The sequence below is a fragment of the Diaphorina citri genome, unplaced genomic scaffold (assembly GCF_000475195.1).
Source record: "Diaphorina citri unplaced genomic scaffold, Diaci psyllid genome assembly version 1.1 scaffold552, whole genome shotgun sequence".
NCBI lineage: Eukaryota > Metazoa > Arthropoda > Insecta > Hemiptera > Psyllidae > Diaphorina > Diaphorina citri.
Window position 1 is genome coordinate 148,314 of NW_007377986.1, and position 26,763 is coordinate 175,076.

The following is a 26,763-nucleotide window of genomic DNA, read 5'->3' on the forward strand; positions in this document are numbered from 1 at the left end:
AATTAGATCAAAACTATGACAATAATAGATATCGACCGTATAAGGTGTACCTACTTTGGATCATAATAATTTTTCACGAGTTTTATATGTTACACCTCTAGGAAACAATAATAGCAATTTTAATATCCAGGTTTATTATCGCCTCAAGGTGTTCTTGATGTGTGTAAATTCGTTTAACTCTGTTTCTTTTAATTGTTCATAATGGAGAGACAGACAAAGGGGCATAGAGAGAAAAAGATGTAAAAGGAGTAGGTTTAGAATTTCTCTTTATAGCTCCTGAGACATATTACAAGTAAGTATAGATAGCATTGAAAGAAAAAATTCGCTTACATTTATAGTACCGCCACTGATAGCAATTCTATTAAAAGTAGCATTCAGTCTAATTGCCTGAACGAGGCTGAGTGCACTGATATCAAGTACTCAGCTGAAAACATTGTGAAAAATTGTTTGACCCTGCTAGGTATTGAGCTCTTTTCAGTCCCGGTGTTCTGGCAATTTCCTTCCTTTTAGAACCAATTTAGATTTTCCAAATAACTACCTATGTACTCAATGTAGTAAGCATAGAAAAGAATATTATCTGCCACTTGGAGCACCCTAGAGTTCATAGTTTAATGAGCTCTATAATCCAACACCCATCAAACTGGCAACTTCCTATCTTCCTAACAACTAACTCAAATATGCAGTGTAAAATCCTGGACTAAATAAAAATATAATTTATTGCTGTAACTTTTTAACTATACCTACAAGTAGATACTCATACTCTAATTTTCAAATTATACTTTATTATTAGTTTCAAGCCCTGACACACAGTCACCTGATTTCCTGGTGTTTCAATTTCCTATTCAATATCAATATCCTGCAACCATTATTGATGAAATCCTGTGTTTTTTCAGGTTCGATGCTCGCAAGTTCATTAGCTCCGACGCAAGTGTATTCCTGAAAGCTTCATCTAAGTCTGAATACGTTGCTGTGATAAGAGAAGCGACGCTTGCCACCATTTCAAATTGACTTTCTCATCAAGTTAGCAATGAATAATAGCTCCCTTCCGGTTCCGTCAATAAGGTCCAATTGATATTTAACGCCGCCATCATCATCAACTGCTTTTCTCATACTCTTTTTTTCCAAGTCAGTGTCCCCGTTTTGATTCAATGAAGAAGGGATTTTTTTTTTTAACGAAGAAGAGGCATTAGATGTTGCTTCTTCTGTGAATTTGGAGACAGAAAAACCAAGTGCTCATGGCTTCACAGAAGTGCAAAATGACGGGCAAGACAATGCAGCCATCCAACATAAAGGAAGAAGACAACGAAGAAGAGGCATTAGATGTTGCTTCTTCTGTGAATTTAGAGACAGAAAAACCAAGTGCTCATGGCTTCACAGAAGTGCAAAATGACGGGCAAGACAATGCAGCCATCCAACATAAAGGAAGAAGACAAATTTCTATAGAACACGGACAGCGAAACTCCTATGAACAAAAGAACAAAGACAATTTTCCTGATAATATAAAACCAAGTTTACCTCATAGACTTTGGGACTTACCTGGTAAAACAACTTTATTACCAATAGGATGATGGATTATACCCTTCAGATCCTAACTACGTCTATCATTGCTCAAGGTGATTGTGTCTGCTGATATCAAATTATTTGAATGAATCTTAACCAGAAGTCCAAGACTACAGGTAGGTATATCCCGGATTATATATTGGGTAAAACCAGAGTCCATTGAAATACCGTTGTCAAATAATTCCCACAAGTATAATGAGGTCTAGCACAATAAAGTTCAACATAGTTCAACTTGTTTGTTATGATCACGCGATTTTCCTTTCTCTATGAAACCTCGTGTCTCGTGTTGGAAAAACCAGTGTCTCTAAATTACCCAATGTAAAATGAATCAAGCAATTGCCATTCTTGAGAAGAATCATTGAATAATGATTCTGTTCAAATGTCAGTGGGTGTATTTTGCTAATGCAGCAGTTTGCACATTAGAGCGACATAACATGCGAGTCATGTCAGCTTAGAAATAGAACAGGAAGTTTCAATAACTCTGACCACTTGATCTACGTTGACATTATATCAACTGAAGACGTCAACTGATACTAAAAATAAGACAAGATCGCTAATAGTGGAGAAATCATCTGTCATCTTGGTATACCTAGTTGAATATTAATAGATTAATACACCTAAAGCTTCCTGTATTGTGTTTAGTGTTCACCCTGTAAAAGTGTAAAACTCTTGACTCTCGCACGCCTTAGAGGAGGAAAATACACATAACTTAATTATTACAAACAATCCTGATTATTCAATTACGTACTAGTAATTTTCAAAACCTGGTTACATGTGGGTATGTATTGGTTGCTGTAAGATTATGTGGTAATTCCTATGCTGCACGTGATTTGGATGAAAATTACCAACATTAATTTCTAGTTATGTACATCAATCACTATTTTCTATATTAGGTTAGGTTAGGTCTCGTATTTCCAATTTTCATCAGCCTTAATACATATTAGCAGTATCCTGATAAGTTCTTTTCTTTGGACAGTTTTAACTACAAAAAAGTACTCCATATTCTGGGCTAAAATTAGACATTTTCATTATCAAAATGAGGTCAGACAAATTTAGTAGACATACTCGTGCGTATACCTGTAAGTACGAGTGTTTTATTAATAAGCCGACGCGACTTGAATATCTTTAGTTCAGCCCATTTTCTAATCCCACTACTCACATGTCAATGGGACTAAGTAAGTACTCAACAGCTTAATAAGGTCTCAACCCCTTTCCTCTTTTTGCCTTGAAGTACAAGTACGTCCGTGAAACATGATTTCCTGTCGATAGGTAATACTTAGATTTCGCCTAGAACCCTGAGGGATGTTACATTACATAAAATCCAGACAGTTGCACAAGAGTTTCAACATCAGATACTAATATAAATACTTTTCATCTATCGAAAAAATTGAAAGAGGAAAACGAAATCCTCTGTGGAAAATCTGATATTTTCGCTGTCGTATTCTTCATATGCAAAGATGAGCCTTTCCCACCAAAAGTAAAATACGAGTTCTGAACAACTCATACAGATAATAAATTTACTCAAATTTATAACGCCTATTTCTGACACAATATCGGGTTTCCTTTTGTAAACCTTCAAAGGAAAGGCTGAAATAGAAAATTCAGTTTTTTTCTGAAATGTAGGAAGACTTCAGTTGCATATTACACGTAAGATGCATGTACCTACAAATCTAAAGTGACTCAAAGGAAAAATACTAAGAAATGCATAATGAGTTCATATCTATCTACCTTCTGTCTTATTCGTACTGCGTTCATAATATTTGACAGCTCATGTACTTAAATTTTAATGACACCTAACAAAAGCTTTTCTAAAAGTAGTACCGGGGTCTTTATGTGTATGACTTTAGGGCCTAAAATCGCTCCAAAGCGTCAAATTGGTTTTGTTAGAACCACTTCTATAAATTTCTCCATCAGACAGATGGAACATCTATGAGTCAAATTTGGACAGCCAAACTAACAATACCGGAGACATGAATTGGCCACAAATTTTGCCCACTGTATTTTTCTCTCGTTGATCTTAACCTATTTGTTTAATTTTAGAAGGACTTGTACTTATTTTGAGAGGGACCTCCTGCAGACTGGTAGGTCAGTGTGATATAACCACTAGACTATGAAGTTCATTAGACTATGTAGATTGCTTAACCTGTCAACTTCAATATTATGACGGATTATGGAGATATTTGGTTCTTATTGAAGTGGATTTCAAAATAGGATAATCTGCCTAATCCCCAGAAATGATAGCATTAAACAAGGTCAGTCAATATGATAATGCCTAATTATGTCAACACTTGAAATATTGAGTATTTGAATTGGGGATGGGAATCCAGAATAATCTCAGCTGACACAATATCGGGTTTCCTTTTGTAAACCTTCAAAGGAAAGGCTGAAATAGAAAATTCAGTTTTTTTCTGAAATGTAGGAAGACTTCAGTTGCATATTACACGTAAGATGCATGTACCTACAAATCTAAAGTGACTCAAAGGAAAAATACTAAGAAATGCATAATGAGTTCATATCTATCTACCTTCTGTCTTATTCGTACTGCGTTCATAATATTTGACAGCTCATGTACTTAAATTTTAATGACACCTAACAAAAGCTTTTCTAAAAGTAGTACCGGGGTCTTTATGTGTATGACTTTAGGGCCTAAAATCGCTCCAAAGCGTCACATTGGTTTTGTTAGAACCACTTCTATAAATTTCCCCATCAGACAGATGGAACATCTATGAGTCAAATTTGGACAGCCAAACTAACAATACCGGAGACATGAATTGTCCACAAATTTTGCCCACTGTATTTTTCTCTCGTTGATCTTAAACTGTTTGTTTAATTTTAGAAGGACTTGTACTTATATTGAGAGGGACCTCCTGCAGACTGGTAGGTCAGTGTGATATAACCACTAGACTATGAAGTTCATTAGACTATGTAGATTGCTTAACCTGTCAACTTCAATATTATGACGGATTATGGAGATATTTGGTTCTTATTGAAGTGGATTTCAAAATAGGATAATCTGCCTAATCCCCAGAAATGATAGCATTAAACAAGGTCAGTCAATATGATAATACCTAATTATGTCAACACTTGAAATATTGAGTATTTGAATTGGGGATGGGAATCCAGAATAATCTCAGAATTTGATAATTGCATCATTAATAATTATAATAATAAACGAGTGCAGTGTACCAATTGAAACATTTTTCAAATGGTACATTGAAAAATGATTTTCAGGTGAAATCCTCTTTTATCAAATTGAATGTCGCAACAAATTGCTGATAATATTGGAAATTCCCGACAAAGTTGTGAAGTAGTAAACAAATAGGTAAAGGCGAATTCCATGAGAATTACATTACTAGTATAGCTCGCTATACTGTAGTAATAGAAAGTAAAAATGCAGTTTCTATTGTGATTTCTGAACACAAAAATTAAAACTTCAAAAATATAACTGAAAAACAGTCCAGGTCCTCAAATAATTGTCTTCGTTAATAGTATCTTATTATTTTAATGAGCTTTTCTGTACTCAAAAGAATAATAAATAAAAAAAATATGGAATTAACTAAAAAAAAATAAATAATAATAATAATAAAAACAGATACAGATACAGCTTTTTCATTGGAAAAAATCTGTAAGATCCAAAAACTTCATCCTAAAATGAATATAATTAGGTATTATGAGTTCATGATTTTAGATTTAGAATTTTCTTTTCTTTTGAGTCCTCTCAGAGCAGGAAAAACAAGATAGATTCTATTCTATTCTATTCATCTGGAACAACGTGGGTATTGAATCTCATGACTTAATGATGCAAGAAATTATTTATCACAATTTTGATCAACTTTTTTAATGGAAACAAAAACTTGAGCTTTTGAACATAAATAAATAAATAAAGTAAATACGCTTCTCTCTGGCTAGATCTACAGGGTGGGCCAGAAAAACACTTACAACGGCTCAGTAGATCTCATTATTTTTATTGGAGAATGTTATTGGAAATGATGAGATCTAGGTACCTACCCTGAGCCGTTGTCAGTGTTTTTCTGGCGCACCTTGTATAGGAGTTTTCCAAGCCAAGATAGCTGTGACAGACTGACAGTTTTGCCAGAAGTTTGAGTTTTTAAATTTTCGGAAATTCATACCAATACAAAAGAAGGTACAAACCTACAAACTTTTTATCTCGTAAAAATTGTCAGTGTGGATTTCAATGCAGTTTCCATCAAATTTTAACAAATTACTTCTTTGGATGAAATTTTATACCTTTAGAAAAATAGCGAATAGAAATTTAAAATGAACTCTTTTCAGTCCCGGTGTTCTGGCAATAAAATTGGAAATTTCCTTCCTTTTAGAACCAATTTAGATTTTCCAAATAACTACCTATGTACTCAATGTAGAAAGCATAGAAAAGAATATTATGTGCTACATGGAGTACCCTAGAGTTCATAGTTTAATGAGCTCTATAATCCAACACCCATCAAACTGGCAACTTCCTATCTTCCTAACAACTAACTCAAATATTCGCTCCATTAAAACAAAAGAAATAAAAGGAAGAGTTAGGGTACCGGTGGTCCAATTAAATTAAAGTATCAAAAACCCATAAATCATTAAAATATATTCAAAGTATTATACAAGGTTGACGTAAGGCCAATTAATTAGGATTAGGCCAGGATGCTAGCGCGTGAGAAATAAAATACGCAGCCTTTGATGAATGTAATCTTTACTTCCGTTATCCTGTAATATATACAGGGACGCGGTTGGAGCTTTTAGGCAACAAGAGAAATTCTTCAGTGATGACATTTTGTAATATATACGTATGTGGTTCATGTTAGGAAAAGTGTATTACATTCACAATTTTCCATTTTCTAATTTCAGAGCCAAGCTATCAGACTTGAACACAACCGCAAGGAGTTTCAATGGATTGGCCAAGGATCCAGATCTGGAGAGTGCTTACGATCCCTTTGCACACAGAGACCAGAAGAAAACTACCTCGTAAGTCCAAAAAAGAAAAGAAGAAGGCAGATCAGAACCATCACAGAAAGAAAGTTAAAATGTGTTGATTACCGTTAATTCATTTGAACTGCCGTTATTGAAATTTCAAACTTTGAGAAAAAAAAACAACAACAACAACAACAAACGAACTCTTTGAAATTTAAATTTTCCCGAGGTTCAAATTTTTGACAGACTTTTCCAAGGTAAAAAGTCCCACCTCGAATGTCTATTATTAGACATTTATTTTGGAATAAAATTCGTCGATTTTTGTAGCTGGAACAGGAAAACAGGTGGGTTCGCAATAACCGTCAAGTGCACAGGTTTCCTGCGAGTTTTCCTTCTCGCCATGAACCCATCAGAAATTACTTTCTCTCGCGTTTCCAATCGAGTATCTTCTTCGTCGATTTTTGTAGCTGGAACAGGAAAACAGGTGGGTTCGCAATAACTGTCAAGTGCACAGGTTTCCTGCGAGTTTTCCTTCTCGCCATGAACCCATCAGAAATTACTTTCTCTCGCGTTTCCAATCGAGTATCTTTTCGCAAATCTACCTGGGCGATAAGTTTTGCTGATTTAAGTAATCGGTGAAATGACAGGACGCTACCGCTCAAGAAATATTTAAGTCTCGGTTTATAAACGGTAAGAGATTGCAATAAAGCTGTCAGGACTTGATTTTATATTTGCGTCAACGGAAGTTTAAAAGACTTCCTAATAACAATTTCAATTATTTGTCACAAGATTAATTAATAAATAATTTAATGAAATGAAATTAATGTTGTGAATTTTTTATGTGTACAGTTTTAAAAGATGAAAAAGGACATTTTCAACGCAGCCTTTATTGAAAATCTTTATTAGATCTAATCAAAAACTGTATTTTTAAGAATCGCAATTTGTTTCCAAAGGATCCATTTTATGTTTAGGTATAAGTATAGAATTACCTATCACAATTAAATTAAGCTCACTAGTTGGTATTTACGTCAAACTAGTCTTTGTTAATTTATTAGCTATAAAATAAATATGTTTGTTTTCGATTTTTGGACCTGAGGTTCATCTTTTATTAATTCTGCTGTTTCGTGATAATCCTCAGTTTGTCCAATTTTGAAATATTTAGTACAAATCTACCTAAATAAAGTATCTAGGTACTAAGTAAAGAAATTTTTGTTTTAATTAGTTTTTTGGACGCTATAGATGGGACTCTTTTTCTCGGTGAATTCCACAGTTCACTAAAATACTTACCTACTAAAAAACCTTTTACTTCCAAAATTTCAGAGACACTGGTGCTCTGCTCCACATGCTGAAAAGCAGTCTGGGGTCAGGGATTCTGGCTATGCCGATGGCTTTCAAGAATTCTGGATTGATGCTAGGGGCTTTCGGGACAATCATAGTGGGCATTTTATGTACCTACTGTGTACATATGCTGGTAAGAACCAAATAGATTACTAGGTATAACATTATGCTCTAATATTGTCAAATTGTTCTTGGGGAATCTGAACTGATTTTTTGTCTTACGAATTTCAATTACAGTGTAAAATCCTGGACTATATAAAAATATAATATAATTATAATAATAAACGAGTGCAGTGTACCAATTGAAACATTTTTCAAATGGTACATTGAAAAATGATTTTCAGGTGAAATCTTAATAATTATAATAATAAACGAGTGCAGTGTACCAATTGAAACATTTTTCAAATGGTACATTGAAAAATGATTTTCAGGTGAAATCCTCTTTTATCAAATTGAATGTCGCAACAAATTGCTGATAATATTGGAAATTCCCGACAAAGTTGTGAAGTAGTAAACAAATAGGTAAAGGCGAATTCCATGAGAATTACATTACTAGTATAGCTCGCTATACTGTAGTAATAGAAAGTAAAAATGCAGTTTCTATTGTGATTTCTGAACACAAAAATTAAAACTTCAAAAATATAACTGAAAAACAGTCCAGGTCCTCAAATAATTGTCTTCGTTAATAGTATCTTATTATTTTAATGAGCTTTTCTGTACTCAAAAGAATAATAAATAAAAAAAATATGGAATTAACTGTTTCAACATCAGATACTAATATAAATACTTTTCATCTATCGAAAAAATTGAAAGAGGAAAACGAAATCCTCTGTGGAAAATCTGATATTTTCGCTGTCGTATTCTTCATATGCAAAGATGAGCCTTTCCCACCAAAAGTAAAATACGAGTTCTGAACAACTCATACAGATAATAAATTTACTCAAATTTATAACGCTACACTTAGCTTAACATCCTCTCTGGTTTACAGTCTTGGTTAATCTAGTTTCAATTTTTTAGTCCGTCTTTCCTTTATTAAATAATAAAAGGTATAGGGACGGACTATTATTGTATTCGCTTCGGTATTGTCTGTCTGTCCCCATAGAAGAACTTATCCAAACCTAGTCGACCTATATATCAAATTAAAGGTCTTTTTACCAGGAAAACTAAAGTGGTGGTGCAAATTTTGTCCAGAAAACCAACAAGCAGGGCCCGTCCCTCCGGGAATTTTTCAGCCCGTAGTGATTAGAGAAAATCAGTTCTTTAACCATGATCAAGTAAACTACGGACTAAAAAATTCCCGGAGAGACGGACCCAGCTTGTTTTCTCTCATGAAATTTTAGACCCGGGGTAAATTTGTGATTTTAAATGGCTAAGAACAAGCAGGGCCCGTCCCTCCGGGAATTTTTCAGCTCGTAGTGATTAGAGAAAATCAGTTCTTTAACCATGATCGAGTAAACTACGGGCTAAAAAATTCCCGGAGAGACGGACCCAGCTTGTTTTCTCTCATGAAATTTTAGACCCGGGGTAAATTTGTGATTTTAAATGGCTAAGTGTCAAATTAAATAACGCCTTTTTCAGCTCATTAGTAATACTTTCATCTACTCACATAGTAAACTCTTTTTTTTCAGGGAATTCGTAAACATGGCTCTATTGTCTACCTACTATCTAGGTAACACGGTGTACGTTGTGTTCATTGCTTCCTCATTCAGGGAATTCGTAAACATGGCTCTATTGTCTACCTACTATCTAGGTAACACGGTGTACGTTGTGTTCATTGCTTCCTCATTCAAACAGGTAAGAAATATTTAATTGTTTCTTAAGATACATCGTGACACCCTCGTAGATTCGTAGAAGCTGAGACCCATCTTTTGGGGCTGTTGCCCGTACACCTAAGCCTCAGAGTGAGCTTTTTGTGTATGGAGTTGTGATACCCTACTCAGGTGGGGTGAGATTAATTTGTGGAGGCGGATGGATTGGAGGGCTAAATCTATCCTTCTTTTTTTTTGAACATAAATACCTACTACCAGCATAGAACTGAAAAGACCCTTTACTCTCATAGTCTCAACGAGGTAATACCTACATTTTTAAAGGAAAACACCAAGATTTGTTAGCAGTTTTATTCTAGTTTATTGACAACTATTGACTTTTCCATGTTCCAGTTTATTGACAATGATTGACTTTTGATGTTCTGATTTATTGACAATTATTGACTTTTCCAGGTTATTGACAATCACATGAACATCGACCTGAACATTAGGATTTACATTATCATCGTGTGCATCCCCCTTATCCCGCTCGGAATTATTCGGAATCTCAAGAACCTGGTTGTCTTCTCGGCTGTGGCTACTGTGTTTATTATGGTTGGAATTGCTACATTTTTAAAGGAAAACAACCTATAAATTATTTATTCTAGTTTATTGACAACTATTGACTTTTCATGTTCCAGGTTATTGACAATGATTGACTTTTCATGTTCTGATTTATTGACAATTATTGACTTTTCCAGGTTATTGACAATCACATGAACATCGACCTGAACATTAGAATTTACATTATCATCGTGTGCATACCCCTTATCCCGCTCGGAATTATTCGGAATCTCAAGAACCTGGTTGTCTTCTCGGCTGTGGCTACTGTGTTTATTATGGTTGGAATTGCATTCACGCTGTATTTCACAGGTGAGTGAAAGAGAATGGGATCAAATCTGCGATGCTAAAAACCTTAGCAGTTACACATCAGTGATTGACCCCGCCGGGAATCGAACCCGGGTCTCCCGCGTGCAAGGCGAGCGCAGTGACCACTACGCCATGGGAGCTGACAACATTATTTAGAAATAAAATCAATGTTGTTTTATTTTTCCAGTGACTGATTTGCCCGACACTTCCACCAGACATAATGTTGCTCCTTTCACCCAATTCCCGCTTTTCTTCTCAACAGTATTGTTCGCCATGGAAGGAATCGGCACTGTAAGTAACAATACATAGTCCGTGAAACATGATTTCCTGTCGATAGGTAATACTTAGATTTCGCCTAGAACCCTGAGGGATGTTACATTACATAAAATCCAGACAACATTTGCGAAAGTTATAATTACCTATAGTAGACAATTTTTGATAAAAAAAGTCATATTTTTGAACAAAATTAAGGGAAAATGGCCTTATCTTTTAGAAAAAGTATTTACTTTGAACTTTTAAAAGTAACAATATGCGGCACATTTTTTTTTACTTCCATTTCAAACTGTCCATAAATTATATTATTGGATTATATACTATATGAATATGAATGTTTTAATAATTATTTACTATAACAATGTGCTTCAAAACGGGTACCCAATTTGAAAGTATGTTACATTGGCAAAAGTTATAATTACCTATAGTAGACAATTTTTGATAAAAAAATCATATTTTTGAACAAAATTAAGGGAAAATGGCCTTATCTTTTAGGAAAAGTATTTACTTTGAACTTTTAAAAGTAACAATATGCGGCACATTTTTTTACTTCCTTTTCAAACTGTCCATAAATTATATTTTATTGGATTATATACTATATGAATGTTTTAATAATTATTTACTATAACAATGTGCTTCATGTACCTAATATAGTTTTATAACATCTTTACCTACTGGTTTCACGAGTGAATCAATGGGAGATTCATTTGCAATCAACTTGAACTCCTTTATTATTTGGAATATAATCAATTTACTGACTCCTTTTTGGATGATTGAAAAATCTCCCATTTAGTCATGGGTCAAATCCGCCACAATAGAAAAAGAAAAGATACTGCCTACTGAGATAGGCACTTCTTTTTTGTACGACTTTTCTGGTGCCTTGAACTTTTTAGTGGTAAAAAGTAAATAATATGTAGTAAATGGTAAACATGATACGTCATAATTTAACAATAGCATTTTTAATGTTTTATAAGAGTTCAGGCCTGTATTATTCTATTATTATAGTTATTATTATTTTTTATCTATTATTATCTACAACCTGATAAATCAGGTGAAATAGGACTTATTGACTTATGAATAAGCATAGGTAGATTTACTCTCGACCTACTTATGGAAAAGCGTTATTTATGTATCTATTCATTATTTATTTAATATTATTCAGTGTTAGAATAGCATTAATCATTCTTATAAAGAAGAAAAGAAAAAAATCCAATTGTTTTTATTAATTTTTATTCAAATTTAATTTGACGCCATTAAAAATCTCAACAAAAAAATTAAAAATGGCTATTTCATTCCATGTTTTAGATAGGATTCGAACCTGCGAACTCTCACTTACCAAGTGAGTGCCAATAGTATGCTGCAGAGGTTAATCCACAACCAACATCTTCTCTCCTGCAACCTACAATGCTTGAAAGATGGCTTGAATATTTTGTTGGATCATACGAGTAGATGTTCATTTCTGAGGAAAATATTATTTGACTGAACCTGCGAACTCTCACTTACCAAGTGAGTGCCAATAGTATGCTGCAGAGGTTAATCCACAACCAACATCTTCTCTTCTGCAACCTACAATGCTTGAAAGATGGCTTGAATATTTTGTTGGATCATACGAGTAGATGTTCATTTCTGAGGAAAATATTATTTGACGTGTTAGTCATACCTAGGCTTGCCAAACGTCCCGAATTGGCCGGGACAGTTCGCGGATTTGCCGATTATGTTCGCGGATTTGGCGATTATGTTCGCGGATTTCGCGATTTTGTTCGCGGATTTCGCGATTATGCTCCATATTTGACATTAGAAATCCCTACGCGATTCTGTCACTTAACAAATAAGTGATGCTTCGATTTTATTCGTGAAAACTACTTTTCCTTCAATTTACTAAAATGGCCCAAAACTAATGAATTCTTGATTTCTTTTCTAATGCTTTCCTTGGGGAAATACGAGTTTGAAAATGGACGTATGGTAAATAGGTTATTTCATTCGAAATAGGTAGGTAATCTTCCTTTTTCTATAGTTCCATTTTAGCATAAATTGACAGGGTATAATTTCTATGAACGCCTAGAAACTAAGTAAGTATGCAATGTGCCATGATTAAAAACCCAAAATTTTGTTCGTAACAAATAGGTAAATGCCGTTATTTGATTTTCACAGGTGTTACCCATTGAGAACTCCATGAAGAAACCAGGTCATTTCCTCGGAAAATTCGGAGTCCTGAATATCTCGGCTATTTCACTCACCGCTAGCAGATATATTCCCGGGTCCCGGGCATTCCTTAGCTTCCAGCTCAGCAGTGGGAACAGGTTTCAGGTCTACCTTCACCAGGGTCCCCGCTATGGGAGGAGGAGGGGGAGGATCCCCAAGATTCCTGTAAAATATCCATACTGTACTCCCGTCATAACACCACTTGATAAATGACTGCAGTTGAAAATCCCCAAAGGTCATATCTTTTGTCCTATATTCAGGAACTCGACGCTGGTTGCCTGTTATTTCGTCCATCCCAAGATTCCTGTAAAATATCCATACTGTACTCCCGTCATAACACCACTTCATAAATGACTGCAGTTGAAAATCCCCAAAGGTCATATCTTTTGTCCTATATTCAGGAACTCGACGCTGGTTGCCTGTTATTTCGTCCACATTCCTCTAGGTATCTTTCTTCTCTTGACTTAAATTTTTTTCGAAGACACTCAGTATCTACTTAAAGAGGAAAGTTTTTCCCCTTAAGTCTAGCTTCGTTGTAATGTTCAAACACAATTTGTTTACTTTTAAAATTAATTACAGAGGAAGCACAATTATTATTTTAGTTGAAAGTAGAAAAAATTGAGGGGAAAAAAATTCTCTTATGAAATTGTGCTTGGTAAAGTAAGACAGGAACGAGTTCATTTTTCCGCTTTTGTAGAAGAACTTCTTCGGTTTGAACTTTATTGTAAATAGAACTTCATCCATTATTATTTTTTGTAAATAAATCCCTGTGTGGTGGTTATGATTCATTTTGGCAATTTGCTCTTTCATAGGTGTACAAATGTAGATCGTAAAATTCCGAAATCTCAAATCTAGTCCAGTATCGTCGTCATTTTGAAGTAATCATGTGATTATTAATATTACAATTTCATTTCTTTTATTCTAATAATTCAAAGTTTTATCACTTGAATTCGCCCACCAGCGCAATTACCTAGTTTTTCCAGTGGGTAGACCGTCAGGAGATGAAGTCTACCTTATAATGACTTCTATAAATATGACCTATGAAATAGGTAAGACCTTGTACTTAGGTGTAAAGGGACTTTTCAGTCTCATTTTGTTCTCTCGTTTCTTTGAAGCCTACACGATATTTTCATAAACAGCTTTAAAAAAAATGGTTCACTGCTTTCACTGCTTGTAAAGCGAAATTACAAAGTTGTTACAGGAAATTATAGTTCAAAACCTTGAGTTTTCACGGTAGAAAAAATTGAGGGAGAAAAATTTCTCTTATGAAATTGTGCTTGGTAAAGTAAGACAGGAACGAGTTCATTTTTCCGCTTTTGTAGAAGAACTTCTTCGGTTTGAACTTTCTTTGAAAGTTTGGGGCAAACACTTGGTTTTAGAAAGTTTAGATTCGGAATCAACTTATCTTGGTTAGCTATATTCTGGTGTAGATTTCACACAGATTATCTTTAATACGAGTACTTGTCACTGCCTAAAACGATGGTAAAGTCTCTTACTAATGTCCTTCAAGACCGAAAAGGGTTAACACATTTTGCTGAATGACACTCCAGCTGGTTCCTTAGATACACTAGATTAGGGACCGTTTCATAGTTCCTTAGATTCCTTCCTTAGATACACTAGAGTAGGGACAAGAATAATGTTAATACATAGGATGTCTAATATAAACCTAACAAATAAGTTGTTGATATTTGCATAAGTAGGTAAAGACTTAAATAGGTAGTAAACGAATTATCTTACACATATGTAGCTGGTTGGTAGTTGCATAAGTAGGTAAAGACTTAAATAGGTAGTAAACGAATTATCTTACACATATGTAGCTGGTTGGTAGTATCTGTTAGGTGTCGCTTTATGGATGACTTTATTTATCAAGTTATAGGACTTATAGTTATAATAATTAGTTGTCCATTACAGATATGTAGATGGGTAAGTAATTACAGCAAGTAGAGGCAACTCGAATCCTAAGATTTTATTCAAAGAGACCATTCCTGTCTAGGTATCTAGAGTGGGTTCTATTCTATTCTATTCTGCGTCAGTATTTCATTAGGGCTAAAAACTACGTATTATTATCTTCAACTTTTGTTCGTGAGGAATGCGAATAAAAGGATTTAAATAAAAATGCACGCTATGTTGAATCTTCATAAAATGCATCTCCCCTCATATTATAAACATGGGCGACACAAGTCGCAAACACATACTTCCTTTTTTATGACCGAATACCATCACACATATAACACCCAAGCAAAACGTTTTGAATTCTTACACCACAGCAGTTAATGTGACTTCTCGTAAGTTGTCTTGTATTTTGTGTAAATCCCTTGGTTTTACTCGTGTAATTTTACAGAGTGGTATGATAAAGAAAGGACCAAGATGGAGAGTAAGAAGACGTTTTCTGAAGAGCATTTCTAAACAATTCAGATATATGAATTCAAAACAAAGTGTACTTTTTACTACGAAAGAAACTTTACATCAAATTTTCAATCACTGTTGGCAGAGTTAATCTTTGTTGCTTCAGTACGCTTAATAATTTAATATTTTTACTACGAAAGAAACTTTACATCAAATTTTCAATCACTGTTGGCAGAGTTAATCTTTGTTGCTTCAGTACGCTTAATAATTTTGAAAACCCTAGTTTTTAAATACTTGTGCATAGATATTATTTCTAAATATTTTGGCTGCTTTAACGCTTTCTCTATTTCAAAACTTTTGTCACGGGCTTTGCATGCTCTTTCACACTGCACTGCTCCTCACTTACTCATGATTTTACTTTGCTTAAGGTGTTCACTAGAGTACCTTTGTAAATAGAACTTCATCCATTATTATTTTTTGTAAATAAATCCCTGTGTGGTGGTTATGATTCATCTTGGCAATTTGCACTTTCATAGGTGTACAAATGTAGATCGTAAAATTCCGAAATCTCAAATCTAGTCCAGTAGCGTCGTCATTTTGAAGTAATAATGTGATTATTAATATTACAATTTCATTTCTTTTATTCTAATAATTCAAAGTTCCTTTATCACTTGAATTCGCCCACCAGCGCAATTACCTAGTTTTTCCAGTGGGTAGACCGTCAGGAGATAAAGTCTACCTTATAATGACTTCTATAAATATGACCTATGAAATAGGTAAGACCTTGTAGGTGTAAAGGGACTTTTCAGTCTCATGTTCTTGTTCTCTCGTTTCTTTGAAGCCTACACGATATTTTCATAAACAGCTTTAAAAAAATGGTTCACTGCTTTCACTGCTTGTAAAGCGAAATTACAAAGTTGTTACAGGAAATTATAGTTCAAAACCTTGAGTTTTCACGCAGATTATCTTTAATACTTGTCACTGCCTAAAACGATGGTAAAGTCTCTTACTAATGTCCTTCAAGACCGAAAAGGGTTAACACATTTTGCTGAATGACACTGAGTTTTCACAAAGGAGCGCTCCTGGGGTTCTTTGAAATTGTGTAGGTTCGTAATATAAAGCTATGTGCTTGATACATAACTTCAGGACTTGATACATTGGAGATACATAAGTATCTGCCTACTCAATACAGCTTTCTGTGAAGTTATAAGAAACTTGTGGTGATATTACAAACCTATTTGAAAGTCTCTAGTCGCACCGAAAAGTTTTAGTGACGTGGGAACTGACAAGTTATTAAATAGCAAACACAAGCCTTTCCTTGCTTTTGTTTCCCTAGAAAATCACGTAGGTACCTCACGTCACACGTTAGTTCCAAAGAATGACACTGTGCTTTTTGCTGATTGTCACAAATGAAAATTCTTCTCCAATTCATTTTGAAGAATGGAAATGTTCATCTCAGCATTTTTAATGAACAAGTCTTTTTTTCCACTTTCATAATTGAATACAGGGGAAAATATTCTTCAGATGCTACAGAAGTACATGAAATGGAGAGTTCAATTGAAGAAGTATTTTAGGGATGCGATGGGTTAACCAAAGATACTTGACTGAGGCAGGTGTAATGTCAAGTGTCGGAAAACTTGGTACTGAAAAGTCTCATTCACTTATCGCCTCATCTTTAACACGAATGCTGCCTGGTTCCCGAGAAGTTTACTCGTGTTTCCTAGGCTCGCATCTAGTTTTTATTGGTTAAGTACCAATCTGCAAGACTATCGCCAAGGGCAGTTACTACGGTTTCAGAACTGAAAAGAATTTTACTAGCTTTACTTGGCCCATTTTAGTATGCTCGTATCAGTAATGAATTCAGAAGTGCTTCCTGGAATAGCCCTCGAACTTGGACCTTACTAGAAGGAAGTATCAACTAAAGAATTATGGACCATGAAGGAATGTGGACCATAGCAGTTAAAGTGCTAAAGGATAAAGTGAATAGTTAGAGTCCAGAAGTGCTTCCTGGAATAGCCCTCGAACTTGGACCTTACTAGCAGGAAGTATCAACTAAAGAATTATGGACCATGAAGGAATGTGGACCATAGCAGTTAAAGTGCTAAAGGATAAAGTGAATAGTTAGAGTCAAGTATGTTCATCTCGTTAAGTCTTTCAGTTCTTCTTCTGAATATATTCAGATGTGTTAGAAAGTTTCAGTTGAAAGTTTGTCTCCGAAAGTTCAACACCAAATCCCTTTTCTTCTTGCAGATAAAAGTATTGGCGACACAAGTGATATTATGAGTGAGAGTTCAGGGATAGGAACCAATAGTGACTCTACTATAACGCTTCCTGGGACTACCGTGGTGTGTGTGGAAGCATACAGGTCGAATCAGCCGGGCCATTTGAGTATTCAACAAGGTGATATATTGGAAGGTAAGCTTTTTTAAACTTCCGGCTTCCGGCATTTTCTTTCCTCTGAAGAATTTAGTTTATTTAGTAGATAGATACGCCTTTATTTTTTATTTATTCATTAATATTATTATTATTATTATTATTATTATTATTATTATTATTATTATTATTATTATTATTTTGAAAATTTAATTTATTTAAATAATGCATACAATTGAAGAAAATGAGAGACGTAAAATAATCACTTTTTTAAAGTTTGGTAAAGGGAACTGTAACTGCCAAGGTCTTATGGTCCCGAAAGCGAAGAGAGAAGGAAGACAAGAAAGAGCCGTTCCAAGAACGAACCTTATCCATTCAAAATGGAATCGAACCCGCGACCTAGCGCTTACAAGGCAGACAAAAAATAAATGGAAACAGAAGAGAAAGTTGTATGTAAATTCTAGAAGGGACTATTGGCCTAGAAGTATTTGATCAGATCCTGATACTTCATAATAATGTCTTCTCTAGAAACCCTTTTAAACTAAAATCTTCATTTCTTTTTTTCAGTGACGGGTGCCACAGATTGCGGCCTTCTGGAGGGTTCACCGCGAGGTCGCAATCTGACAGGCCTCTTCCCCCCGCATTGCGTACAGGAGGTTCGATTGCGTCACCCCCCACCCCAGTCCTCTCCTTATACTCCCTATCAGGGTGGGGGAGGGGGGCTGTCCCATCAGAACTCGATCAAACACTATGCCACGACCCCACGGCAGAAAACCAGGTATGTAGGGAATTGGGGATGTTGTTGTTGTAGCTGCTTTAGACTGTCAGTTTAGAACAAGATGTCCCATTATACCAACAGTTTATCTGACCTTAACGTACTTCCTAAATGAGGAACTCTTGATGACTCTAAATATTTTTGTAGGTATGGAATGCAGAATTTTACATAGGTAGAGTACGAAGGAACGAATCTTATTAGGAAATGCTGAAGAAAGGCATGAATATTCCACCAGATAAATTCTAGCTTGAAATTTTGCAAGTTAGCAAAATTCATAGAAAAGCAATACGTATTCATAACTTGCAGAAATGAACGCCTAAGCACAACAGGCTTATCTAAAGTTTAAGCAATAATTCATCGATTTGCAAAGGAAGTAATCAATAGCTTTAGTCGACAGGCAGTTCGTGGTTTTTGCAAAATTCCTATTGTTTTGTCGAAGTGTTGAAATACGGTCATAGGTACGAGTACATCATACATAGGTATAAGGCCTTTCTAGATATTCTCGAAATGACAAAAAGCATAACTTTGATGCTGTAAACACTGTAACCAATACCACAAGTGAAATTTATCTTCAAAGTTAGTTCTTACCAGGTTAACAGTGTGCCTACTTTTACTGCGAAAAAGTACTTTGGAGTTATTAAAATAACCCTACTCTGTTACTAGGTAGTAAAATTTCGCATCAATTGCAAAAGATATTCCGACCTAACCCTTAAGCAAAGTTGGCTTCCGCAACCGCAAGAGACTTTTATATTGCGCAAGTCTACATAAGACCTTGTTCAGACTGCGGGTGTAAAGGGACTTTTCAGTCTCATTCTGGCAGGATAAACAAGGTATATTCTATTCTATTCTTTTCTAAATGAACAATATTATTGTTAGTGTATTTGGCACTTTAGAAGAAGATTCGGCACACAGGGATGGATGTATACTGACGGAACATTTTAATTCCAGACTTCCGCCTCCGAGGCAAGACAGGACGCATGTTCTATGAACTCAGGAGGTGGCGGTACCACACTTAGGACGTCCTTTTCCTCCAACTCAATCTCCAAAGGTGGTGGCAGTTGTTTGAGAGATACCGCGCTTTGCTTTGACTTCTGGTTCCCCAAGGAGTACCTCGTATTGGAGGTGTTTTCGTCACCACCTGGGTTGGATGTGACCTCCTGGTCACTACTGACACCACTGGAAGAGTTGTCACCATCTTCAACGCCACCGCCGTTCATATTGCGACCGGCAAACTCGTTGTGATAACTCTTCGAACTCTTGAGCTGGGTTCGAACCTGGAGAACAAAGGGGGAGTTTAGTTAGTTGGTGTAATTTAGCATAGGGATACTTGGTTGAGATGATGGTTCAAATATTGACTAAACAGGGTAATGTGGCATTAGCCTTCCCAGTTAGAGGTTCATGCCTTATATCATACAAACAAACAAATATATCGCATTGAAGAGGATGAAATAATAACAATAATAGTGCTTATTTATACTGCTCGAATAGGACATAATTTAGCAAAGGGATACTTGGTTGAGAAGATGGTTCAAATATTGACTAAACAGGGTAATGTGGTATTAGCCTTCCCAGTTAGAGGTTCATGCCTTATTTATATCATACAAACAAACAAATATATCGCATTGAAGAGGATGAAATAATAACAATAATAGTGCTTATTTATACTGCTCGAATAGGACTTAACAGTCTCTTTACTCCAGCAGTAGGCTATTACTATTACTGTGGTCAAAGGAAAGGCTTACCTTTTTGATTTCATCAATACTGAAGCTTTGACTCATAGTGACCCCTGTTTCAGGCAGAGGGGGAGGAGGAGCGGGCAACCTGCCCGTACATTCCGTATCACTATTCTCACTCAGACTATAATCAGGCTCGGGGGTAGGGGGCGGAGAGGCCCCCCGGGGGCCCCCACCGTTCCGAATGGGTTGGGCATAGGGGTTATGGGCGCCCCCGGGGCTAGGCGTTGAAGTGCCCTCTTTGAATGACGAGGTTTGAGATCGGAGACTGTGAGTTTTCTGAACCTGGAGAGAAATGAAAATAAGTAAGAATATTATAACACTGTCGCGCCAATAACTTGGAATTGTAATAGCAGAGCATCATGAGTATCATGACATACGAGCTTAATAGTACCGGGAGATTTGTCTAAGAAAACATTGGACACAAGGTTTGACAGGCTCTCAACATTTTAACTTATTGGTATCTTGATTCTACTGCCAGCATAGGACTAAAAATTCCCTTTACAAACGAACTGAAAAATCCCATATCGATGTAAGTTATCGTTACAATCAATTTACTTACTGGAGTTCTAGTGTTAGGCGTTGACAAAGGTCTTGGACGGAATCCCACAGATTTGATATCCTCAGGAGATGCATACAGTTTGGCATTGTTAGATGGCTTGTTTATTGGTATCTTGATTCTACTGCCAGCATAGGACTAAAAATTCCCTTTACAAACGAACTGAAAAATCCCATATCGATATAAGTTATCGTTACAATCAATTTACTTACTGGAGTTCTAGAGTTAGGCGTTGACAAAGGTCTTGGACGGAATCCCACAGATTTGATATCCTCAGGAGATGCATACAGTTTGGCATTGTTAGATGGCTTGAAACTGGACATTAGACCTGCACATAGACATAAAAACACTTAGTTACTGGCTTGATTATTCCGATCTGCAAATAGAGAAACGAAGCTTGAGTCTGGCTAGTTGAAGAGAAGAATAAATCAATACCAATTAAAGTTCTTATTCCTCCCGTTTTTTTCTAGTCGTTCCGAGAACAAAGCTTACCTATTGAGGAAAAAAGATCGCCCCGGGCGGGAATCGAACTTGCGACCTAGCGCTTACAAGACAGGTGCACTACCTTTTAAGCTAATTAGGGTGGCACAATGTGAGTTTAAGCTAAATTTAACTCTTATATAGAATTATAGAATCTGATTGGTCGATTTCAAACTTTTCAGCCAATCAGATTGCTTCAAGAGTTCAAACTCATGTTGTGGTCCCGGCTATTTTCTGCGGAGGTAAAGGGACATTTCAGTCCTATCCCAGCAGGATAAACAAGGTATATTCTATTCTAAACTGTCGTCGTCAAAAGCTTAAAGAACAAGAAAGCAGCCTTTCGTGTTAGTTTCTCATAACGAAACTGTTTGCATAATAGGTTTTCTTAGTCTTCGCTGACCGACAGTATAAATAGGATGTATTAAATTACATACTGATGGATTAATTAACTGAACATTGAGGGGGTTTGATGCAAAAATGACTTTAAAACCTATGTAATTCATATGGCCTATAAGTCATTTTTGCGTCAAACCCCTCATGTAGAATATCTGTGAAGTTGTATATGCCACCTTTGTGCCTTTGGGTCGTTTTTGCATCCATAATTTTTGAAATCATAGACTAAATGCCTATGACATAATAAATACTTCCCTCATAAGAAGGCTAATAATGGTGTTTTGTATTTTTCAGGTCGGCCTGCCCCCCTTCCCCCTCGTCGTGATCCTAAGACTACACTCAGTGTGGGAAGAGCCAGAGCTAAGTCTATGTTTGCAGGGATGGAAGGTAAGAGTCGAATTCACTGGCAGAAAGGCCCAAGTGTACGTTTGGTTAAAAATTTCTGATATAAATCGTACACTTGAATCGTTCCCAGGAAGAAGGGCCTGTACGTTTGGTTAAAAATCAAAGTTTCATCACTATTCTTATTATTTTGAGTGTAAATTTCTCATGCTGAATATTGTCTTTATTTTCACAGGTGGCTGTAACGATGGTGAAGAGAAGAAGAGTTCCGAGTATCGTACAGCCTCTATTAGAAGACCTTCCTCTCAACATCGGGTGTCTCCGGCTACCCTCGAGTCAATGTTCCATCCGAAGCAGTCTCAAGGTAAGTCCACACCGAAGGTCCCGGGTTCAATGCCCTGATTGAAATTTTTTCGGCTCTGTGCTTGGAATGTGGAGTGCACTTAGCCTCGTGAGAGTCGTGAGGCCAACTGAGTAGCTTCTCTTATCGAGTAACGACCAGTGGCTGGAGTTAAGTAGCAGTAATGGCTACCAAGAAATATGTCTGAAAATGGAAGCCTTTGCCCAATTATATATTTGATTGGTAATAAATCACATATAACTCCAACTGAGTAGCTTCTCTTATCGAGTAACGACCAGTGGCTGGAGTTGAGTAGCAGTAATGGCTACCAAGAAATATGTCTGAAAATGGAAGCCTTTGCCCAATTATATATTTGATTGGTAATAAATCACATATAACATCTATAAAGAAAAACAATTCATGGTTAATTTTAATTTCTGTTCTAGGTCAACATTCACCGGACCACAATGGAGCTCTGGTGTATGCGAGTGTAGCTGAAATGAAGCGCAGAGGAAAGCCCAGTAGTTCCCGTGTCAGGTTCAGTACTGCTCTGGACAACTTGCCTATCCTACCGGATCTACACCGGACGTTTCATAGTACTCCTGATCTAGCGGCAGTTGCAAATCAGACCAGGTAAAAAATAAAAAAAAATATATTCCAATTGTTCAATCTCTCTACTTTCCTTAAGTATTGTTAGCGTCATGAGTATAATAATGTCAAGTAAAACCTTGGTAATACCTACCTTGCTTAAAACCGAAGTATGAGTTTTAACGTATGAGAAGTATTGAGATCTAAACCTCGTCACATTATTTCATTATTTGACTGTGCCATTATAATTATTCTAATTCGTATATGATTACTTCTTACAATTTTTAATACATAATAACATGATTACATTGAAAAACATCTCGCGTTGTTGTTTTGCACGCGTTTATATCTCTAAAGTACTTTCATTATTATTTTTCTATTGCGGAAATATATTGTTTTGTCCTTCATTTACTAAATTCTATATATAAACGAAAAAAAGGGTGTTGTTCTTTTGCTTGTCAATGACACCGTCAGAAGGAGAACTTGGTTAAGTTCTTTAAAACCGAAATCTAAGGACAATGGGGACAGAGGTATGACTAGGCTTGCCAAATATCCAAAATGTCGATTCGGGACGCGAATCCGCGAACATAATTGCCAAATCCGCGAACATAATCGCCATGAGTTGAAATTTTCCAACACATGGTTTTACACCCTACTTTATGAACAAAATTGTCGCTCTCAAGTTAGACTGAAACAAATTTTGCCCAAGCAGATATTTGGAATTGATGCTTCAGTGCAGCTTGAGAGCCAGTATGTTGTTCATATATATGGCCCTTAGCTTGAAAAAAAAAAGTGCATACCTGTTCCTATAATCATGAGTCCACGCATAATATAATATCCCATGTTGTGACGAGGTATGGGGACTCTGTGCTTGATTCTTTCCAGGGTGTTGTTCTTTTGCTTGTCAATGACACCGTCAGAAGGAGAACTTGGTTAAGTTCTTTAAAACCGAAATCTAAGGACAATGGGGACAGAGGTATGACTAGGCTTGCCAAATATCCAAAATGTCGATTCGGGACGCGAATCCGCGAACATAATTGCCAAATCCGCGAACATAATCGCCAAATCCGCGACCATAATCGCCAAATCCGCGAACAAAATCGCCAAATCCGCGAACATAATCGCGAAATCCGCGAGCATAATCGCAAAATCCGCGAACAAAATCGCGAAATCCGCGAACATAATCGCGAAATCCGCGAACATAATCGCGAAATCCGCGAACATAGAAAAAGAAGATTGTGGAAACACTAATGGCGGCTTTCACCAACTTTCTTTTCAACCTCTAACAACCTGTTAGCTTAACAGGGTGTGAACCAAGCCCTGAGTGAGAAAACTTTTTCAGGATATGAGGTACACAACAGGGTTATAGGGCTGCCTGGAATGGAAAGAAGATTGTTTCGTGTACAGTTTTCTATGGATTTTTATTACCCATTAGATAAATAATTTTCTGTTCTACATAATTCCCTAGGACCGATTTAATTATCCAAAGTATTCTGCTATCAATTTTTGTTCTTTACAAAAAGTTGGAAATTTCAATTTATGAATATTGCGAAAATCTAGAAATTTTTGTTGTGAAATTTCTGTTTGTACTTTGCAGTACAGCAGAAGAAATAAGTATATTTTTACAGTCGATGAAAGATTAACCAGCAGAGTAACTACTTGTACTCTATTTTTATTTTTGTTGTTGTAAAATTTAAACTCGAAACTAGTCTCAGCTTAACAGCCCTGTGAAGCCTATACAAATAAAATTTAACTTAACAGGCTCTTGGCTTAACAGGCCTTCTAAAGATTGAACTGTTCCCAATAATATGTCAAAATACAAACAAGGTGTATTCTATTCTACATTTTCATATTTCTCTCCTCAGATCAACGGCGAAGATGTGTCGACGGCATCTCACGAGAGAGTTGCATAATATGTCAAAATATAAACAAGGTGTATTCTATTCTACATTTTCATATTTCTCTCCTCAGATCAACGGCGAAGATGTGTCGACGGCATCTCACGAGAGAGTTGTAGACCTGATTCGAAAATCCGGAGACCTAGTCAACATGACCGTGGTGTCTCTACATTCAGTTCCTAATGCTAGCGAGCCAATCTACAAGAGTATGAGTAGTACGCCTCAACAGTATGCCACGCTACCTCGCAAGCTATCCTCAGGTAAGGACACAGCTTTCCAGGGAGAAAATATCTTTCCCGGGCCTTGAATAGTAAATTCCCCCCATGTTCCCCTTAAAATAGCCTGTTCCTCATATTTCAAAATATACGAGAGCCTGGTTAGACTGCGGGGGTAAAGGGACATTTCAGTCCTATCCCAGCATGATAAACAAGGTATATTCTATTCTAAACTGTCGTCGTCAAAAGCTTAAAGAACAAGAAAGCAGCCTTTCTTGTCAGTTTCTCATAACGAAACTGTTTGCATAATAGGTTTTCTTAGTCTTCGATGACCGACAGTATAAATAGGATGTATTAAATTACATACTGATGGATTAATCAATTAAACATTGAGGGGGTTTGATGCAAAAATGACTTTAAAACCTATGTAATTCATATGGCCTATAAGTCATTTTTGCGTCAAACCCCTCAATGTAGAATATCTGTGAAGTTGTATATGCCACCTTTGTGCCTTTGGGTCGTTTTTACATCCATAATTTTTGAAATCTTAGACTAAATGCCTATGACATAATAAATACTTCCCTCATAAGAAGGCTAATAATGGTGTTTTGTATTTTTCAGGTCGGCCTGCCCCCCTTCCCCCTCGTCGTGATCCTAAGACTACACTCAGTGTGGGAAGAGCCAGAGCTAAGTCTATGTTTGCAGGGATGGAAGGTAAGAGTCGAATTCACTGGCAGAAAGGCCTAAGTGTACGTTTGGTTAAAAATTTCTGATATAAATCGTACACTTGAATCGTTCCCAGGAAGAAGGGCCTGTACGTTTGGTTAAAAATCAAAGTTTCATCACTATTCTTATTATTTTGAGTGTAAATTTCTCATGCTGAATATTGTCTTTATTTTCACAGGTGGCTGTAACGATGGTGAAGAGAAGAAGAGTTCCGAGTATCGTACAGCCTCTATTAGAAGACCTTCCTCTCAACATCGGGTGTCTCCGGCTACCCTCGAGTCAATGTTCCATCCGAAGCAGTCTCAAGGTAAGTCCACACCGAAGGTCCCGGGTTCAATGCCCTGATTGAAATTTTTTCGGCTCTGTGCTTGGAATGTGGAGTGCACTTAGCCTCGTGAGAGTCGTGAGTCCAACTGGACTAACTCGCTCACTTATTGAGAACCTACAGGAGTACTTGGACATGGGCTTGAGGTTCCTGTCTCGGCTTTTTTGAAGCATGTGTGGCCCTTACTTGGCACCCTGAGGCCACACGTTCGGCACACTAATGGGTTCAGCCGCGTGTCTAAACGAAATAGTTCTTTGATTTTCTTTTTGTTTTTTTTTTTTTTGCTCACCGCAACATTTTGGCTCGGGGCACCCTTATTTACAAAAAACAAAATGACCAGACTAAACATTGACGGCGAATCTAGTCCTAATGATACTTTGCAGGCCAACATTAGCCAAATCCTATCCGTTCCAACAGGTCTCGGTCACGAGCTTGGACTGTGCCCCTTGATGACCCGAAAAGGAGACGCCAAGTAAAGGTGATGTAGCGTATGCTGGTCTCGGGGTAACCAGGCCACTTACAACTGGAATCTTGTCTTTAATATTAATTGGGTTCCTTAACAAAAAGAAATTTCTACAAATATACTAAATAATGTTAGTTGTATATATTAACCGTTTCCAAGGTAAAATCTGTAAAAAACCATCGTATGACGAGAGCGGTCGCGTGACCAAGCCATATGACTATTTCTCTTCATGAGTC

The 26,763-nt window shown here is 36.4% G+C and overlaps 4 protein-coding genes and 1 long non-coding RNA gene across 5 annotated transcripts in view; 3 read left to right on the top strand and 2 right to left on the bottom strand.

Moving 5' to 3' along the window:
• LOC103509994 (proton-coupled amino acid transporter-like protein CG1139) overlaps nt 1-13,184 on the top strand; it is an 88,952-nt gene extending 75,768 nt beyond the window's left edge. The window contains exons 3-9 of the mRNA XM_026824169.1: nt 6,421-6,537; nt 7,804-7,954; nt 9,400-9,615; nt 10,041-10,190; nt 10,328-10,499; nt 10,684-10,787; nt 12,921-13,184. Of these exons, the coding sequence (XP_026679970.1) occupies nt 6,421-6,537; nt 7,804-7,954; nt 9,400-9,615; nt 10,041-10,190; nt 10,328-10,499; nt 10,684-10,787; nt 12,921-13,184 (1,174 nt within the window). The remainder of the gene's footprint in view (nt 1-6,420; nt 6,538-7,803; nt 7,955-9,399; nt 9,616-10,040; nt 10,191-10,327; nt 10,500-10,683; nt 10,788-12,920) is intronic.
• Nucleotides 11,233-12,515, bottom strand: LOC113467771. Its single transcript, XR_003391728.1, has 2 exons — nt 12,255-12,515; nt 11,233-12,087 (listed from the first exon to the last, which is right to left on the bottom strand). It is a non-coding gene; the product is annotated as an uncharacterized LOC113467771 (long non-coding RNA).
• A 4,348-nt stretch (nt 13,185-17,532) lies between the features above and the next one.
• On the top strand, nt 17,533-18,538 carry LOC113467769. The gene is made up of 2 exons (XM_026824166.1): nt 17,533-17,732; nt 18,258-18,538. The coding sequence occupies exons 1-2, from the start codon at nt 17,597-17,599 to the stop codon at nt 18,521-18,523; spliced, it is 402 nt and encodes a 133-aa protein (XP_026679967.1). The 5' UTR covers nt 17,533-17,596; the 3' UTR covers nt 18,524-18,538.
• An 865-nt stretch (nt 18,539-19,403) lies between these two features.
• On the bottom strand, nt 19,404-21,095 carry LOC103509995. The gene is made up of 3 exons (XM_026824170.1): nt 20,970-21,095; nt 20,208-20,483; nt 19,404-19,739 (listed from the first exon to the last, which is right to left on the bottom strand). Exons 1-3 carry the CDS (start codon nt 21,078-21,080, stop codon nt 19,404-19,406), a joined length of 723 nt encoding a protein of 240 aa, XP_026679971.1. The 5' UTR covers nt 21,081-21,095.
• Nucleotides 21,096-21,911: 816 nt separating this feature from the next.
• LOC103509996 overlaps nt 21,912-26,763 on the top strand; it is a gene marked incomplete at its 3' end in the record, with an annotated part of 6,513 nt that continues 1,661 nt past the window's right edge. Inside the window, exons 1-3 of the mRNA XM_026824171.1 lie at nt 21,912-22,017; nt 22,208-22,336; nt 22,759-22,945. Of these exons, the coding sequence (XP_026679972.1) occupies nt 21,999-22,017; nt 22,208-22,336; nt 22,759-22,945 (335 nt within the window). The remainder of the gene's footprint in view (nt 22,018-22,207; nt 22,337-22,758; nt 22,946-26,763) is intronic.